This window comes from Vipera ursinii (genome assembly GCF_947247035.1).
Source record: "Vipera ursinii genome assembly, chromosome: Z".
NCBI classification, from domain to species: Eukaryota; Metazoa; Chordata; class Lepidosauria; order Squamata; family Viperidae; genus Vipera; species Vipera ursinii.
In genome coordinates, this window is record NC_139517.1 from 1,715,305 (window position 1) to 1,731,194 (window position 15,890).

At 55.0% G+C, this 15,890-nt stretch overlaps 1 protein-coding gene across 6 annotated transcripts in view; it reads right to left on the reverse strand.

The window, feature by feature from the left end:
- The window catches only part of KDM6B (lysine demethylase 6B), a 94,627-nt gene that overhangs the window by 36,313 nt on the left and 42,424 nt on the right, over positions 1-15,890 (reverse strand). For 4 of the 6 annotated variants that reach the window (XM_083377622.1, XM_083377624.1, XM_083377623.1 and 1 more), the window contains 4 exons: positions 6,204-6,339; positions 4,076-4,202; positions 1,709-1,801; positions 623-851 (listed from right to left, as the gene is read on the reverse strand). In XM_083377622.1, coding sequence (XP_083233748.1) covers positions 623-851; positions 1,709-1,801; positions 4,076-4,197 — 444 coding nt within the window. In that variant the 5' untranslated portion in view covers positions 4,198-4,202; positions 6,204-6,339. The remainder of the gene's footprint in view (positions 1-622; positions 852-1,708; positions 1,802-4,075; positions 4,203-6,203; positions 6,340-15,890) is intronic. The other 2 variants (XM_083377627.1, XM_083377626.1) reach the window with 2 other exon arrangements.

Consider the following 15,890-nt stretch of genomic DNA (forward strand, 5'->3'; position numbering starts at 1 on the left):
GCCAACTGAGAACACTTTGGGCCAATCACCCGGAGATGGTCAGTTCTAGTCCCGCCTTAGGCCTCAAATCTGGCTGAATCACTTTGGGCCAATCACCAGGAGACAGTGAGTTCTAGTCCCACCTTAAACATCAAAGCTAGCTGGGTGACTTTGGGCCAATCGCCAGGAGACGTTGAGTTCTAGTCCCGCTTTAGGCCTCAAAAGCTGTCTGAATCACTTTGGACCAATCGCCCGGAGACGGCGAGTTCTAGTCTCGCCTTAGGCATCAAAGTTCCCTGAGCGACCTTGTGCCATTCATTCTCTCAGCCCGGCCCGACCCACCTCACAGGGTTGTCGTGGTGGTGGTGGAGAAAATAAAAGAGGAAGAAGGCCTGTGGAATACGTTTGTCGCCTTGGATTATTTTTGGAGAAGATAATAAAAAGCCAGGATAAAACTGAATATTTGGGGGGGGGGGGGCAAAGAAGGAGGGGAACGTCTCCGCTCTCCCCACACCCACGTCCAGCTTCTCCCCACCCCCTCTGCTGCTCCTCCTAAGACCCGGCCCCCACCTCCGGCACACACACACACACACACACACACACACACACGCACACACGCCCTTTGGCCGGTGGGTCATCCTACCTGCTGCAGCCTCCCGATCCGGGCGTGGATTTCCCCGTAGCTCCCATAGTCCCGCTGGTACCGGGTGGCGTTTTGGTAGCACCGAATGGCTTCCTCGTAGTCTTGTTCCGACTCGTAGATGGCGCCCAGTTGCTCCCAGAGGTGAGGCTGGCCTTGGTCCCGCAGCAGGGCCTGGACGCAGCCATGGATGGCCTCCAGCTTCCCGTGCAGGGGCCGTGGGGGCAAATTCCTGGGTGGAGGGGGGGGGGAGACGTGATGAGCCGGCAGCAAAGAGGTGGCGGGGGGACGGTGGGGGGAAAAGTGGGACAGGCTCTCCGGTAAGGGATGCTGGGGCAGGGGCGGCGTGGGGGGAACGTACAGAGTGGTGAGGAAGGGGTCTTAAAGGAAATAGGTGGTGGTGGGGGTTTCCTTCGGATATGGGGTGGGGGCAGACCCAGCAAAGGAGAGATGAGATCTAGTGTTTTTTCAGGGGAGGGGGCAGCCAAGAAGCCGAAAGGACAGGACTGTGCGACCAAGAGTTAGCCGGGCAATGGCAGCAAGCAAGCAAGCAAGCAAGGAGGATGGTCAATGGGGAAGAATAACTGTGGCTCAGGGTGGAAACGAGGGGTGGTCCTGGGTGCGCTCTGAGCCCGGGTGGGCCTTCCTGCAGAACTTCCTGGACCCAACGAGGGAACATCACCGGTGCCAGGAGGAAGAGGAGGAGGAGGAGGAGGAGGAAGAGGAGGACTGTGGGGTCCTGGGTGCTCTCTGAGCTGGGCGGTTTCCTTGCAGACATTTCACGACCCAACTAGGGAACATCGTCAGGGCTAGAAGGGAGGAGGAGGAGGAGGAGGAGGAGGAGGACTAATGGATCCTTGGTGCTCTCTGAGCTGGGTGATTTTCGTGCAGACGTCTCGTGACCCAACTAGGGAAGATCACCAATCCTCGGGGTCGTGGGCAGCTTGCATCTTTTCCCAGATGCAAACTATGCAGGGTGGGGGTGGGGTGTCTTGGTCTTGCAGGCAAGACTTTGTTTCTCCTTCTCCTCCGCCCCCCCCCCTTGCAAAATATGGCGGCAGGGCCCCAAAGGCCGGGCACAGGACTCACCCGGGGGCGTAGTAGCCTTTGCTGTACTGCCCCAAATTAGCGCCATGGCTGGGCGTCAACGGCAGGGGCGGCTGGACGGCACTGGCGGAGCACCTGGCAGAGGGAGACCATGGCAGGTCAGAAAGGCAGGCGAGATACCAGCTGGTGGGGCAGGGGGAGGCAAGGAAAGGGTCCTGCTTCCATCCGGCTGGGCTGGGTTTCTTCTACGACAGGGGTCCTCAAACGTGGCCCTTTGATGACTTCTGGACTTCAACTCCCAGAATTCCTCAGCCAGCGTGAGAGAACTATGTCCCTTTTAAGACTTCTGGACTTCAACTCTCAGAATTCCTCAGCCAGCGTGAGGGAACTATGACCCTTTGATGACTTGTGGACTTCAACTCCCAGAATTCCTCAGCCGGCGTGAGGGAACTATGGCCCATTGATGACTTGTGGACTTCAACTCCCAGAATCCCTCAGCCAGCGTGAGGGAACTATGTCTCTTTTAAGACTTCTGGACTTCGACTCCCAGAATTCCTCAGCCGGCGTGAGGGAACTATGTCTCTTTTAAGACTTCTGGACTTCGACTCCCAGAATTCCTCAGCCGGCGTGAGGGAACTATGACCCTTTGATGACTTGTGGACTTCAACTCCCAGAATCCCTCAGCCAGCCTGAGGGAACTATGGCCCTTTTAAGACTTCTGGACTTCGACTCCCAGAATTCCTCAGCCGGCGTGAGGGAACTATGGCCCTTTTAAGACTTCTGGACTTCAACTCCCAGAATTCCTCAGCCGGCGTGAGGGAACTATGACCCTTTGATGACTTGCGGAATTCAACTCCCAGAATTCCTCAGCCAGCGTGAGGAACCTATGTCCCTTTTAAGACTTCTGGACTTCAACTCCCAGAATTCCTCAGCCAGCGTGAGGGAACTATGACCCTTTGATGACTTGTGGACTTCAACTCCCAGAATCCCTCAGCCAGCCTGAGGGAACTATGACCCTTTGATGACTTGTGGACTTCAACTCCCAGATTCCCTCACCCGGCGTGAGGGAACTATGTCCCTTTTAAGACTTCTGGACTTCAACTCCCAGAATTCCTCAGCCGGCGTGAGGGAACTATGACCCTTTGATGACTTGCGGACTTCAACTCCCAGAATTCCTCAGCCAGCCTGAGGGAACTATGGCCCTTTGATGACTTGTGGACTTCAACTCCCAGAATTCCTCAGCCAGTCCATAAGTCATCAAAGGGCCAAACCTGAAGACCCCTGTTCTATGGGGTGGAAAAGGTGCCCTGAGACCATTTTGGGGGAACGGAAATCTCTCGAGGTGGGAGGGAGCAGGCTTAGGAGAGGAAGCAGAGCAGGCAACACCAAAACTGCCCTACCCAACACATACACACACTCAATTTGCAACAGAAAGGGGAGGCAGAGATGGATGAACACGGCTTGGTGTGTGTGTTTGTGTGTGTGTGTCTAAGCGTGGCAAGGTGAACACGGGACAAAAGTTTCTCCGAGAGAAATGCAGAGCAGCTGAAGCTAATCCTGGTTGAGATTCCCCGAGATTGGGAGAAGGCGGAGAGGACGCTCCGGATAAACGGAGAACCCACAAAGAGAGTTTATTCTCTGAACCTGAGAAAGGAGAATATTTGCAGGTCCGGGTTGAACTGGTGTGTGTGTGTGTGTGTCCTTGGTGCTATAACCAGAGACCTGATTTTACAACATTCTTTTTTTGTGGTGGTCGTTAAGCGAATCCACCATCGTTAAGCGAGCATTGCAGCCATTAAGCAAAACAAAAACAAAAAATCAAACAACCCCATTGTTCGGAAAAGGTGTGGGGTTTTTTTGCCGGAAAAACGGCAATAAATACCCGTTTCCAGCAAAGAATGCTGTCACATCGCTGTCACGGCTGTGGGATGCGGGCAAACGGGCGTAAATCCAGATCGGTTGCTAAGCGTCTAAATTGCGGCGGCCGTCGGAACTTTGAGGGAGGGAGGGAGGGAGAATGCTGCAACGGTCGTACGTGTGAAAAATAAAAGCTACTTTGTTTTAGCGCCGTGATTGGAACTCTGGTCGCTAAACGAACGGCTGTAACTTGAGGACTGCCTCCGTGCCCGAGTTTATCGAGGAAGCACAAAACTTCGGTACGAAAGTATTTTTTTTTTGTTGTTGTTGTTGCTTTGAACGTATTTTACGCCAATCGTTTTCCCCAACTTCGAAATTCTGAAATTTCAACTCGGAGAACACAAGGGTTTTTGGAAGGCAAAATGAGTGGGGGGTGGGAAGGGAGAAGGCAGCCAGGCTAGCTGAGACCCCAGGATCCCAGGACTTGCCCGCCTCCCCCCGCTACCCAAACCAGGCCTGTTCCTCGAACCCGCTCCCCCCAGCCCATAATACCTGCCCCCCGGGAGCCATGGGCGAGAATGGCACGACGTCCAGGCTCCGCTGCACCCCAGGTTGCCGAGTGAAAAAGGGTCCCGTCCAGCACGGACCCCTAACTGTTCCAATGTGCGATGCATCCAGTCTGCACAGGGGGAAGAAGAAAGATGGGGGGGGGTTGGGTTAGGGGACGGGCAGAGGATGGAGACACCCCCCTCCCGCACAGCCCCCCCTTTTTTTTTACGCCGTTGTGCTTCAGTTTAACCCTTTTATAATAATCGCAATCATAAAGTTGGAAGGGACCTTGGAGGTCATCTAGTCCCGCCCGCTATTTTCCCCCGAGTACCCACAAGTCAATTCTCTTCGGTTGAAACGTCCCCGCTCTGATGGGCAGCCCGTCCGGGGTGGGGGGCGGTGACGAACGGCGGGATAATTAAAGGCCGCGGCAAGCGGCAGGATGGGAGTTCTAGTCCTCCGTTATACTTAGGATGACATTTTTATCCTGGCTGGCTGGCTTTCTTTGTAAGTAACACCAGGTGTTGAAGGTACCGAATTACGCCGTCCAGCTTTCCCCACAACGGCCTTGTGAGGTGGGCTGGGATGAGAGTGGAGGACTGGCCCAGAGTCACCCAGCTGTCTTTCGTGCCTAAGGCAGGACTAGAACTCACCACCTCCCACTTTCTAGACCAGCACCGTAACCACTCAAACAAACTGGCTTTCCTTTGGCACCGACACAAATGGGGGATTTGGGGCCAAGAAAGGAAAGGCAAGCCATGTCTGAAGACGCACCGACATAGTCGCCTGAAGTCCAGACAGCCCAGAAGGCCCAAATAATAGCTCCTTAATCAATGATATGAAACAAGAGGTCTCCAATCTTGGGAACTTTAAGACTTGGGGACTTCAACACCCAGAATTCCTCAGTCATGTTAAGACTGCTGGGCTTCAACTCCCAGAATTCTTCAGTCACGTTAAGACTGCTGGGTTTCAACTCCCAGAATTTCTCAGTCACGTTAAGACTTGGGGACTTCAACTCCCAGAATTCCTCAGTTATGTTAAGACTGCTGGGCTTCAACTCCCAGAATTCCTCAGTCACGTTAAGACTGGTGGGCTTCAACTCCCAGAATTCCTCAGTCACGTTAAGACTGCTGGGCTTCAACTCCCCGAATTCCTCAGTCACGTTAAGACTTGGGGACTTCAACTCCCAGAATTCCTCAGCCACTTTAAGACTTGGTGGGCTTCAACTCCCAGAATTCCTCAGTCACGTTAAGACTGCTGGGCTTCAACTCCCAGAATGCCTCAGTCACGTTAAGACTGCTGGGCTTCAACTCCCAGAATTCCTCAGTCACGTTAAGACTTGGTGGGCTTCAAATCCCAGAATTCCTCAGTCACGTTAAGACTTGGGGACTTCAACTCCCAGAATTCCTCAGCCACATTAAGACTTGGGGACTTCAACTCCCAGAATTCCTCAGTTATGTTAAGACTGCTGGGCTTCAACTCCCAGAATTCTTCAGTCACGTTAAGACTGCTGGGTTTCAACTCCCAGAATTTCTCAGTCACGTTAAGACTTGGGGACTTCAACTCCCAGAATTCCTCAGCCACATTAAGACTTGGGGACTTCAACTCCCAGAATTCCTCAGTCATGTTAAGACTTGGGGACTTCAACTCCCAGAATTCCTCAGTCACGTTAAGACTGCTAGGGCTTCAACTCCCCGAATTCCTCAGTCACGTTAAGACTGGTGGGCTTCAACTCCCAGAATGCCTCAGTCACGTTAAGACTGCTGGGCTTGAACTCCCAGAATTCCTCAGTCACGTTGAAGACTTAGGGGACTTCAACTCCCAGAATTCCTCAGCCCCTTTAAGACTTGGTGGACTTCTACTCTCAACCTGGCTGAAGAATTCTGGCAGTTGGTCCCCAAGGCTTTAAAATGGCTGGGGAATTCTGGGAGTCGAAGTCAAGTTGCCAATTTTGGAGACCCGTAGACCCGTGATATAAGACATACCTTCTGCCCATTTTATTAGTTGGGCCATTTGGTACTTTTGTTTGACCCCCCCACCCCCACCCCTCCCCAAATCCCCACCCCTCATGCACCTGCAACGAACGTTACTCCTCCCCCGTCCCCAGCCCCCCCCGGAAGCCCCCCCTTACCTTTCTCCCACAGTGGACGCGTCTTCGTTCCCCACCCTCCACCCCCCCAGATCCAGGGGACCGGCGCCCCCCCAGCCGCTGATAATTTAGGCCTCCTCTGGTCTAAAGCCTCCGGCGGTCACAACCACATGTAATGCTGCAAGGGGAGATGGGGGTGAGGGTGGGAGGGAGGGAGAGAGAGAGAGAGAGGGAGAGAGAGAAGGAGGGAGGGAGGGAGGAAGAGCAGGAGGAGGAGAGAGGGAGAGAGGGAAGGAGAGAGGGAGAGAGAGAAGGAAGGAAGGAGAAAGAGGGAGAGGGAGAGAGAGAGAGAGAGAAGGAGGGAGGGAGAGAAAGAGCAGGAGGAGGAGAGAGGGAGAGAGGGAAGGAGAGAGGGAGAGAGAGAAGGAAGGAAGGAGAAAGAGGGAGAGGGAGAGAGAGAGAGGGGAGAGAGAGAGGAGGGAGGGAGGGAGGGAGAAAGAGCAGGAGGAGGAGAGAGGGAGAGAGAAGGAAGGAAGGAGAAAGAGGGAGAGGGAGAGAGAGGGAGAGGGAGAGAGAGAAGGAGGGAGGGAGAAAGAGCAGTAGGAGGAGAGAGAGAGGGAGAGAGGGAAGGAGAGAGGGAGAGAGAGAAGGAAGGAGAAAGAGGGAGAGGGAGAGAGAGAGAAGGAGGGAGCAAGAGCAGGAGGAGAGAGAGAGAGAGGGAGAGAGGGAAGGAGAGAGGGAGAGAGAGAAGGAAGGAAGGAGAAAGAGGGAGAGGGAGAGAGAGAGAGAGAGAAGGAGGGAGGAAGAGCAGGAGGAGAGAGAGAGAGAGGGAGAGAGGGAAGGAGAGAGGGAGAGAGAGAAGGAAGGAAGGAGAAAGAGGGAGAGGGAGAGAGAGAGAGAGAAGGAGGGAGGAAGAGCAGGAGGAGAGAGAGAGAGAGGGAGAGAGAGAAGGAAGGAAGGAGAAAGAGGGAGAGGGAGGGAGGGGAGAGAGAGAAGGAGGGAGGGAGAGAGGAGAGAGAGAAGTTAAGTTTGCACATACACTTTGCACACACACACACACACACCCCAAAAAGTGCCTTCTGACAACCCCATTCCTCCACCGGGGCGCCTGCATCTGCCCACAGCCCAGGAGGGAGACGGCCTCAAGCCACCCACCAACGCCAAGGTTGAAAATAGCCTTTTCCCTCTTTCAGGGGGAACCTTTTGCACCCAGAGCCCCCCACCCCCCCAAACAACGCGCAAAGCTTGTTAGGTTGTGTGAATGTGACTTTGGAGGTTGGAGGGGAGGGGGACGGGGGAGAGAGAGCCAGGTCTGGAAAGCGCAGCCATTTCCCCTTCCCGTTTTTACCGATAGCTTTCCTGCGCCTCCGACTGAGAGCGATGGGAGTTGTAGTCCAACGCATTCCTCTTTTTTTTTTAAAAAAAAAAAAGAGGCAGAAAGGGGACGGGGCTGGTGGTGGGTCAAAAAAGCCAGGAATGCATACATTTTCCTCCCGGGTTTGATCTTAAGGCTTTCCAAAAAAGAAAAAAAAATAAGAAGAATCCTAAACTCCCGCCCCTCCCCAACACGCGGACACGCTTTCGGGAGCATTCACACGTAACGCCACACACCCCCTTCCTCTGAACCCGCATCTACAAAAAGCGTCGCTCCCGTCTCCTTTTTGCCGGACCTACTTCCAGCACGTGGAGGCGACCCCCCCGCCCCGGGTCCAGCCCCGCAGAGGCGGAAGCGGCTGCTTTTTCCGCCGCCGCTCCGGGGTCGTCGTTCCCATCCCACGTTCCCAGCGACGCCGTCGGCTCCGGGCAGGAGAGGGTTAACCCTCGGCGGTGTTTATTTCCCCCCTCCCATCAGCGCCAGGCCCCGCCTCCGAAGGGGGCGGCCACCTTCTGGCCCTGCCTCCAATGGGACGCCTGGCTTGGGAGCCGGGAGGCGTGGCCTCGTCTCCGCCCCGCCTCCCAGATTAACCCCTGCCTCGCCTCGGCGGTGTTTAGCCCAGCTTGCCTTGTGCTGGCTTTCTCCAGCCAGCCAATGGCGCCCCCTCCTCCCGACGGCCACCAATCATCTTTCGCCTTGATCTTCCAGAGGGGTCTGAAACCATAGAGATAAATGGGGAGGGGCGGCTGAGATCTGCCTCGCGGGGAGCGATTGCTGCTGCCTGGCCAGCTGGTGGCGGGGGAGGGAAGAGCCAGGCCAAAGAGAAGGCAATGGACTGGTGGACTTCAAGTCCCAGAATTCCTCAGCCAGCATGCCTGGCTGAGCAATTCTGGGAGTTGAAGTCCACAAGTCATCAAAGGGCCAAGTTTGAAGACCCCTGGACTAGTGGACTTCAACTCCCAGAATTCCTCCGCCAGGCATGCTGACTGAGGAATTCTGGGAGTTGAAGTCCACCCACCTTCAAGCGGCTTAAGGGTGAGAAAGACTGGCGGACCGTATCTTTTCATTGAGTTCTTGGAACCTGTATTTTCGATGCAGGACTTTTATAGGCCAGTCCTCGAGTTACAACCGCTCATTTAGTGACCAAAGTTACAGCCGCGCTGAAAAAAAGCGACTTAACGATCGTTTTTTCACACTTTAGGACCGTTGCGGCATCAGGGGATCAAAATCCGGACTGCTTGGCAACTGACTTGCGTTTATGATGACTGCAGCATCCCGGGGGGGTCACGTTGATCCCCTTTCGCCACCTTCCGACAATCAAAGCCAGATTCACTTTACAACCGTAAGTGCTGTTGCGATTCACTTAATAATGGGGGCAAGGTGGGGCAAAACTCACTTAATGACTGCCTCGCTTAGCAACGGAAATGTTGGACTCAGTTGTGGCTGGGGACTATCCGTCCCTCCTGGCAACTCTGGGAGAAGCACGGGTTGAACTCTAACTCCCATCATCCCCAGCCAGGGCACGCACCGAGACGGCAAAGCGTGGATAAGTGCATTATGGCTACAGCGTCACCCGGCTGGCTTTTACACCTAAGGCAGAACTAGAACTCAAGACTCTCCTGCCTTAACATACCACCCCCACCCCCACACACACACGCACACAATGCAGCCGAACGTTTTTTTATTGTTAAGCGAAACGCTTGCAAAGTCAGTTTGGCCCCATTTTAGGACATTTCTCGGCCCAGCTGGTTAAGCGAATCGCCCGAGTTAAAGTTAGCCACGCGGTCGTTAACTGAATCCATATGACTTTGCCCGGCGGAAGTTTTACAAAAGGGGATCGCGTGAATCCCCACCCCACCCTCGGGGACGCTGCAAGCGTCGTAAACACGAGTCGGTTCCCAAGCGTTTGAATCTTGATCATGTGGCCATGGGGAAAATGCTGCAAAGGTCACGGGTGTGAAAAACGCTGTTTTTTCAAGCCCGTTGTAACTTGGAACGGTCACTGGCCGACCTGTTGTTAAGCTGAGGACTCCTTGTAATACACACCCGGGATCGTGCGTCCAATTTTGGTCCCCACCTTTGGAAAAAGGGCAGAGAAGAGCAAATAAGATGATTAAAGATGTTGGAATTGGGGATGTCCAGTTTAACCAACAGAAGGACGAGGGGGGACAGGATAGCTGCCTTCCAATCTCTCAGGGGCTGCCCCAAAGAAGAGGGAGTCAAGCCCTTCTCCAAAGCACCAGAAGGCAGGAGAAGAAGCAACGGATGGAAACTCATCAAGGAGAGAGATGCAACCTGGAACTAAGGAGAAACTTCCTGACAGGACAATTAACCCGTGGAACTCCTTGCCTCCAGAAGCTGTGAATGCTCCAACACTGGAAGATTTTAAGAAGAGACTGGACAGCCATTTGCCTGAAATGGTATAGGGGTTTCCTGCCTGAGCAGGGGGTTGGACTAGATGACCTCCAAGGTCCCTTCCAACTGTCTTCTTCTTATTTATTTATTATTAAAAGGCCTGGAGACTAAAACATAGGAAGAAGAACGGCTGCGCGATTCGGGTCTGGCCAGTGTAGAGAAAAGAAGGCCCTGATAGCAGCCTTCCAGCATTTGAGGGGCTGCCCCAAAGAAGAGGGGTGTCGACTTATTTTCCAAAGCTCCCGAAAGCAGGACAAGAAGCCCCGGACGGACGCCAATCAAGGAGAGAAGCAACCCGGAACGGAGGAGAAACTTCCTAATTGTGAGGACAATAAAACCGCCGGAACTTCAGATGTCGGTCGTGGCTGCTCCGTCGCTGGAGGCTTTTCAGAAAAGATCGCGGACCACCCTTTGTCTGAAGTGGGACTAGAAGACCTCCAAGGTCCCCCCCCCTTCCGGCTCCGTTCGGATTTGTAGCCTGCTGCTTTAACCGCTAGGCCAAACGGGCCCCTTTTTCAGCTCCCTCCACCTTTCCGTCCGTAAAATGGGCAGAGGGGCCAGCTCAGCGAAGTAACTCTGCCGATCAATGAACCATTTTTTCTTTCCCCGGCCAGGACGCAACCTGGCTTGGCCTGCCTCTCCTGCCCCCTTCCGATTCGACCGGCGGTTTGGGGAGCTGCGTTTCTCCCACGCCGCCAGGAGACCCCCCCCCCCGCGGGACGGGAAAAGGGGGTGGCGGTGTCCACCCCCAGCGCCTGTGACTCACCCATCCCTGTCCCGCGCCCTGCCAGAAATCTTGAGCCAGACGGAGGCAGCGGCCAGGCCATCTTTGGTGTGGTCAGGACTGGCTTTTTATAACCAGACGCTATCGTGGGAACCCACCCACCTCGCCAGGCTGAGTAAAGAAAGCCTGGCGGTGTGTGTGTGTGTGTGTGTGTGTGTGTGTGTGTGTGTATGTGTATGTGTGTCTCGTCTTCCCGGTCCCCAGATGTGGCTGCGACCGTGGCTATTTCTGGAAAAGCCCAGAGCTAAGTTTGGCTCCCAGGCGGGCAGAGTGGCTGCGGTTGTTGCAACGGGCCCGTGCCAGGGCCTTGCGCGCGTTGCACGCCTGCCAAGCAGCCCGAGTGGAGAGAAACGGGAAGCGAGCAGCTGACAGGACTTCCCGGCACGCCTCCGGAGGAGGGAAGCGGCAGGGCCAAGTCACCAACAGCCCCATCGCCGGTTGGCTTGTGCAACGAAGAGCGAAGTGTGACTGGCACGGTGTGACGGGCACGCAGACTCCCGGAGCGGGGATGAATCACCCCAAGCGTGCAAAGATCAAGTCACGTATGAAGAGGCTCTTAGGGGGGGGTGGTGGTGGTGGGGGAGAAGACCTTTCGCCCCTGGGGGGGGCGATGTGGCCAAAGGCTACGGGGAACCAACGCCTTTCCTGCGCTCTGAAATCTGTAAGAGAATAACGGAGTTGGAAGGGAGCTCAGAGGTCTTCTAGTCCAACCCCCCCCCCGCACACGCTCAAGCGGGAGACGCTAGACCGTTTCAGACAGATGGTTGGTCCAATGATCTCTTCTTAAAAGAGGAGGAGGAGGAGGAGAAGAGGAAGAGGAGGAGAAATAATAACAGAATAACAGAAGGGACCTTGGAGGTCATCTAGTCCAGCCCGCTGCTCAAGCAGGAGAGCCTAGACCGTTTCAGACAGATGGTTGGTCCAATGATCTCTTCTTAAAAGAGGAGGAGGAGGAGGAGGAAGAGGAAGAGGGAGAAGAAATAATAACAGAATAACAGAAGGGACCTTGGAGGTCATCTAGTCCAACCCGCTGCTCAAGCAGGAGAGCCTAGACCGTTTCAGACAGATGGTTGGTCCAATGATCTCTTCTTAAAAGAGGAGGAGGAGGAGGAGGAAGAGGAAGAGGGAGAAGAAATAATAACAGAATAACAGAAGGGACCTTGGAGGTCATCTAGTCCAACCCGCTGCTCAAGCAGGAGAGCCTAGACCGTTTCAGACAAATGGCTGTCCAGTCTTTTCTTGAAACCCTCCAGTCATGGAGCACCCACAACTTCTGGAGGGAAGCTGTTCCACTGAAGAGCAGTTGCAGGGATTGGGTGTCTACTTTAACAAAATGAAGGACTGGGTGGGGGGGTACATAATAGCAGAATTCCAATATTTGAGGAGCTGCCCCAAAGAAGAGGGTGGGGGGGTGTCAAGTTATTCTCCAAAGCCCCCCCCCCGAAGGCAGGACAAGAAGCAACGGATGGAAACTCACCGAGGAGAGAAGCAACCTGGAACTAAGGAGAAACTTCCTGATGCCGAGAATAATAATAATAATAATAATAATTTAATTTCTATACCGCCCTTCTCCCGAAGGACTCAGGGCGGTGTACAGGGCAATACAACAAAATACAACATACAAAAATTTAAAAAAAATATTAAATATTACAGCCCAATTCAATACATTAATACAATAACATTAAAATACCCCTAAACCCATCAGACCAGGCCGGCTTGTTCAAATAAATATGTTTTTAGGTCACGTCGGAAGGAGCAGTTAACCAGTGGAACAGCTGGCCACCAGAAGTTGTGGGTGCTCCATCACTGGAGGTTTTTAAAAAGAGATCGGACAAACATTCGTCTGAAATGGTACAAGGTTTCCTGATTGAGCAGGGGGTGGACTAGATAGAAGACCTCCGAGCTCCCTTCCGACTGTGTTATTCTTTCATTACTACAGTCGTCCTCAATGGCTCATTCAGTGTCCCTTCAAAGCAGGGGTGTCAAACTCAATTTCATTGAGGGCCACATCACCATTGTGGTTGCCCTCGGGGGGCCGGGTGGGTATGGCCAGGGTGGGCGCAGCTGGAGTGCGTATGGCCTACTGGGTGGGCATGGCCAGCTCTACATCGTTGGCATCAAGGGTGCCTATGGGGGCCTGGGCAGGAGTGGGACAGATCTGGGGGTCTCTGGCGGAAGGAGGGTCTCTGGGCCAGGGCCAAGGCAGCGGGGGCCATTCCCTCACTGTTTCCAGGGTGGCTTCGGGGGCCACATGAAACCACTTCGCGGGCCGGATCTGGCCCCCGGGCCTTGCTTCAAACTCACAACCGCACTGACAAAAATGACTCACAACCATTTCTCACACTTACAACGTTGCAGCATCCCCTTGGCCGGGAGATCGAAATTCAGACACTCAGCCACTGGCTCCTATTTACGACGGCTGCCGTGTCCCGGGGGGTCACGTGATCCCCTTTTGGCGAGCTTCCGACAAACAAGGGGGAAGCCAGGCTCGCAAGCCAGCTGCGTGATTCACTGAACTACCGCAGCGGTTCGCTTAGCAACGGCGGCGAGAAAGGTCGTAAAAGGGAGCCAAGTCCACTTAACCGTGTTCTCAGTCCGCAACGGAGCAATTTGAGGCTCTGTTGCGGTCCTGCATTCTGTTCTGGTCGAAGACACAGGCGCTCTACCCCACGCGCTCAGCTCGTAGAAGCGCACCAAGCGCTGGACGGCGCATGCTTTAGAAGGCAAGGTCTCTGGGACGCCCGTTTCATAAGCTTGTCGCGTCGCGCCAGGTTTTCCTCGCATTGCAACGGTGCGCTCTTTTCGCGCCTCTCACGCGCACGGCGAATCGAGGCCCACGCGACCGAGCACGGGAGAGCCGCTCACCGGTCCTCCTGGGTAGATCTGCGTGACGCGCAGGGGCAGCGCATCCCCCCCCCCGAGAAGTCAGGAGACATCCAGGAACCCCCGTTGCAGATCTATCTGTACGGTCTGCCCTTGAAGGACTCCAGCTGGTTTTCCGTCCAGAAATTGGACCGCAAAGCCTGCCCAGCTGCTCCTTCTATTTACAATTCCAAATTCCAATTCTCTGGAATTTTTCCAAGCCGGGGTGTATGTGTGTGTGTGAGAGAGAGAGAGAGAGAGAGAGAGAGTGGGGGAGGGGAGGAAGAGGACTCGCGGCGGTTTGGTTTGGCTGTTTGTGCGAACGGGTTTGGTCAGGACATTTTTCCTTTCTGCAACTTGCTTTCTTTGCCACCATGGAGAAGGTGGCCCGGAGAGTCAACAATCGCAACAAAGCGACCAGGATTCCTGAAATATCTCGCTTCCGTGCGCCAAGCCTTACGTGTCCCGTTGTCTTTCCACCAACACAGGGCCGCGAAGCGCTGCCTGCGCGCAGTCGGAGGCGCTGCACGCCCCAGCCCACGCCTGTTCGTGCAATCTCTCTGCGCGCTCAGCCTGGGAAACCGTTTGCGCACACGTTCAGGATGTTCGCCTGTCTACCTGCCGTGATGTGCACACCACACGCGCGCCCTCTTTCTCCCTTTCTATCTCTCGCCAATGCCCACGAACATCGCAAGATGCACGCATGACACTGGGCGCGCTCTTCCCCCCGCCCACCTCCTCCTCTAACCCATTCACACGTTCTCTGATTTAAATCCAGGCAGCCTTCCCTGCGCACCGCGTACTGTGGGCTTTTGCAGCTCAGCCCTGATGAAATGGTCAAAGGGATCAAGAAAACACGCAACCTCCTGGAAGCCGGTTTCCACCCTACTCCCCCCACACACACACCCCAGACCGGCATTCACGGGCAAGCCTAGATTTGCACACCTGATACAAGCGACCCTTGTGCAAATTGATTGGGTGAGTTGCATTGAGGGCTGATTTGCTTCCAGGTCCCGTTCAAGGTTCTGTCTGTCCCCTTTTAAAACTCTCTGTGGTTATTTGAAGGACCGTCCTTTCCCGGTTACATCCACGTGACCCACCAGAGCGGGGAGGCGGGGGGATGTTAGGGGGCGGTCTCCTCTCTTTAGGAGGCCCATCTGGTGGGACCAAGAAGGGCCTTCTCGGGGGTGGCTCCCACCCTGTAGACCAGAGGTCCCCAACCTTTGGGGCACCAGGGACCCCCGGTTCCGTGGAGGGAGGTTTTTCCGCGGACCGGAGGGCGCCTGGTTTTGTGTGCTGCCGGCATCCCGCAGACGGGGCTTTGCTTGTTTGTGCAGACCGGTTGTTGGCATGGTACCGGTTCGCAGACCGGGCGGTTGGGGACCTCTGCGGTGGACCATCATCCCTGCAGAGATAAAACTGGAGCCCACTTTGACGCTCTTCCCCAAAAAAAACCCCCGAAGTCCTGATTTTGCCAGTGGACCTGGGGACCCCAAAGTGATATGGACCCCATCAAGCGGTAGGTTGGATTGTTGTCGCCAGAAGGGTTGGGGTGTGTGTGTGTGTTATCGTGGCGTATATTGGCGGCGTTGTTTCTATAACCCACCCTGGGTCACCGTGAGCGAGTTGGAAAGCCTCGTAATCTTTTATATATATATATATATATATACAGACAGTCCTTGACTTACAGCAGTTAAATAATAAATAAGCTGGGACTGTGTCCTGCCTGACTGCCTTCCTCGGGCATGGCGGACGGGCATGGCGGACGGGCATGGCGGTCCAGCCCTGGCAGAATTGGGGAGCCCCTGTGCATTGTGGGTAACTGGGGATCTTGCCCGCCTGGGGAGGAAGGGAAGAAGTGACACACAAGCCCTCCCCCCCAAAAAAAGAACAACCAGCAGATCCTCGAAACCCTGCCAACAAACCCCAGCTCCGTGGTCACGCGGGTGTGCCCGCTGCCCCCCTGTATGCAGAGGCCGCTCCACCCTGCTTCAGCCGAACCCCGTTGCACCTCGCCCCCCCATGCGCGATCCCCGCATGGCACAGAGAATTCTGGGTAAGCAGAGAGGTTCCCCGCCTGTTTGGCGCATGCTCCTGGCCCACCACCCCGTACGGCAGGCTGGTGATGCGCTGGGGATTTCCACCACCTGCGCTTCCAGGAAGGTGAACCCGGAGCATCAGAGGGCTCTCTCTGGTAAGGAAAGGGGCAGAAGAGCTTGTACCCTTGGTTTTCCTGCCCCCCACAAAGGCACCCCGTTTCCCTGCACCCGGGACACGGCCGGCGCTCCCCGAG